The 1594-nt window shown below is 56.8% G+C and overlaps 1 protein-coding gene across 1 annotated transcript; it reads right to left on the reverse strand.

Annotated features, from left to right (window-relative positions):
• Positions 1-225: 225 nt before the first annotated feature.
• VDBG_01691 (conserved hypothetical protein) lies at positions 226-1486 on the reverse strand (the record flags this gene model as incomplete). Its single annotated transcript, XM_003007457.1, has 2 exons — positions 226-1237; positions 1371-1486. The coding sequence occupies 2 exons, from the start codon at positions 1484-1486 to the stop codon at positions 226-228; spliced, it is 1128 nt and encodes a 375-aa protein (XP_003007503.1).
• Positions 1487-1594: the final 108 nt, after the last annotated feature.

Raw genomic sequence — 1594 nt, forward strand, 5'->3', positions numbered from 1 at the left:
TCCTGGGTCAGTGGCACGAATGAACCACTTGAGGTTAGTCTTTAACGGAGGGCGGCTGGGAGTATCGACGAAGAAGCGCGTTTCATCTTCGTTGCTGGCGCGTTGCTTCTTTACTGACGTATCCATGAGCTTTCTGGATCTGGCCCGCCATGTCGGGAAAGACATCTTGCATGGGGCTTGCCGAGAGTAGAAGGATGCCGCGAACCGACGAGCAAACTAAATGCTTCATTGTAGACCGTTGTGAAGTCTTCGCCCCCAGTATATGGCCGTCGGTTGAGAGTTACAAAGCATCTGGCTGTACGTTTGTTGTAGGAGAGGTGGCCAGCTGTCCATGGGTCCAAGAGGTGTGCTATCCCAGTCCGTAGCTTCTACAATCTCGAGGAACGACTCTTGGCCGTGCGCTATCTCGGTAGCCTTTTGGTTCGGTTCACTCAGCACCCTAGCAGGTCGTGGCTTATCAGGTTCAAGATGTGGGTTGGCGACGGGCATCGTAGGCGCAGATTCTGTGAACTGGCTTTTGGTCATGGGGCGGTTGAGATGATCGAGGCCGTCCAGGCGCATTTGCGATGACTGAACACGGGAGATGGAGGGGGCGCCAAGGACGGCAGACGCCTCTGGTGGGTGGATTTCGTTGCTGCCGACGATGATCCATCGGGTCTGGAGCACGATCTTCGTCCAGATCGAGCCCCGGAACGAAAACGAGGGCGAGCCTGCACCGTCGACCTCGGGGTTGATAATCCAAGACCAGAATGGTTCGCCATGTTGTACCGGGAGAAGCGCAACGGTGCTCGGCAGATCACCACGGGAAGCCAAGGCTGGGTTTTGGTAGACGACAGTCGCATCGGTGATAGCATCGGACGAAGCTGGAAGCTGCACGAGGAAGGAGGGACGTGGGTCCGGTTCCAGGAGCCCAATCGGCCACAAAGCTTGTCGAGGAAGGTCCATAACGAATGATCGATGCGCGCACCTAGAACCTAAGTTGATGGTTTTGGATAGGCGGCGCAGACTGAGTTGCCGGGTGAGCTGAGCATTCTCGATCGATAGCGAGGTGTCCGTCCTCACGATGCGCAAGCAGAACGCAGAAGTCGCCCAACCCGATATGAAGGCTGTAGAGACTGAAGGCTGTAGAGAAATCGAAATGGTGGCAACACAGGTCGCGCAATGCCAGCTAGCAGTTGGAGATGGTTGCGAGCCGAAGGTTGTCGGCGCAGCGGGGCAGGACGGGTGAGGCTCTACACTGTCGGTCTGCGTAGGTAGGCCCTCTTAGGGTGTGAGTCAGGGCTGGCTGGTGGGTTGACGGCAGGTCATATCTTTGAGGGTGTTCTTGTCGCGTCTCGGCGAGGAATGGCGCTCCAGCTGGCGAGAAAGACCAGAAGAACTGGGTAAACGAAGCGTTCTGGGAGAAGCCAGTGGTCCTTGTGAAACTTGCCAGTACTGGTTGGAGGGAGAGGAGGAGGGAGGAGGGGCGGCAGGTGTAGCGGAGCATGAACGGAGCTCTTCGCCAGGAAGGCACGAGATAGATGGCTGCTTGTCTTCTCCTGCTCCCACGATAGGAAGGGTGTACTTGTGTCCATATTGGGAGAACGGTGGTTTG

This window comes from Verticillium alfalfae, genomic scaffold (genome assembly GCF_000150825.1).
Source record: "Verticillium alfalfae VaMs.102 supercont1.2 genomic scaffold, whole genome shotgun sequence".
Lineage (NCBI taxonomy): Eukaryota > Fungi > Ascomycota > Sordariomycetes > Glomerellales > Plectosphaerellaceae > Verticillium > Verticillium alfalfae.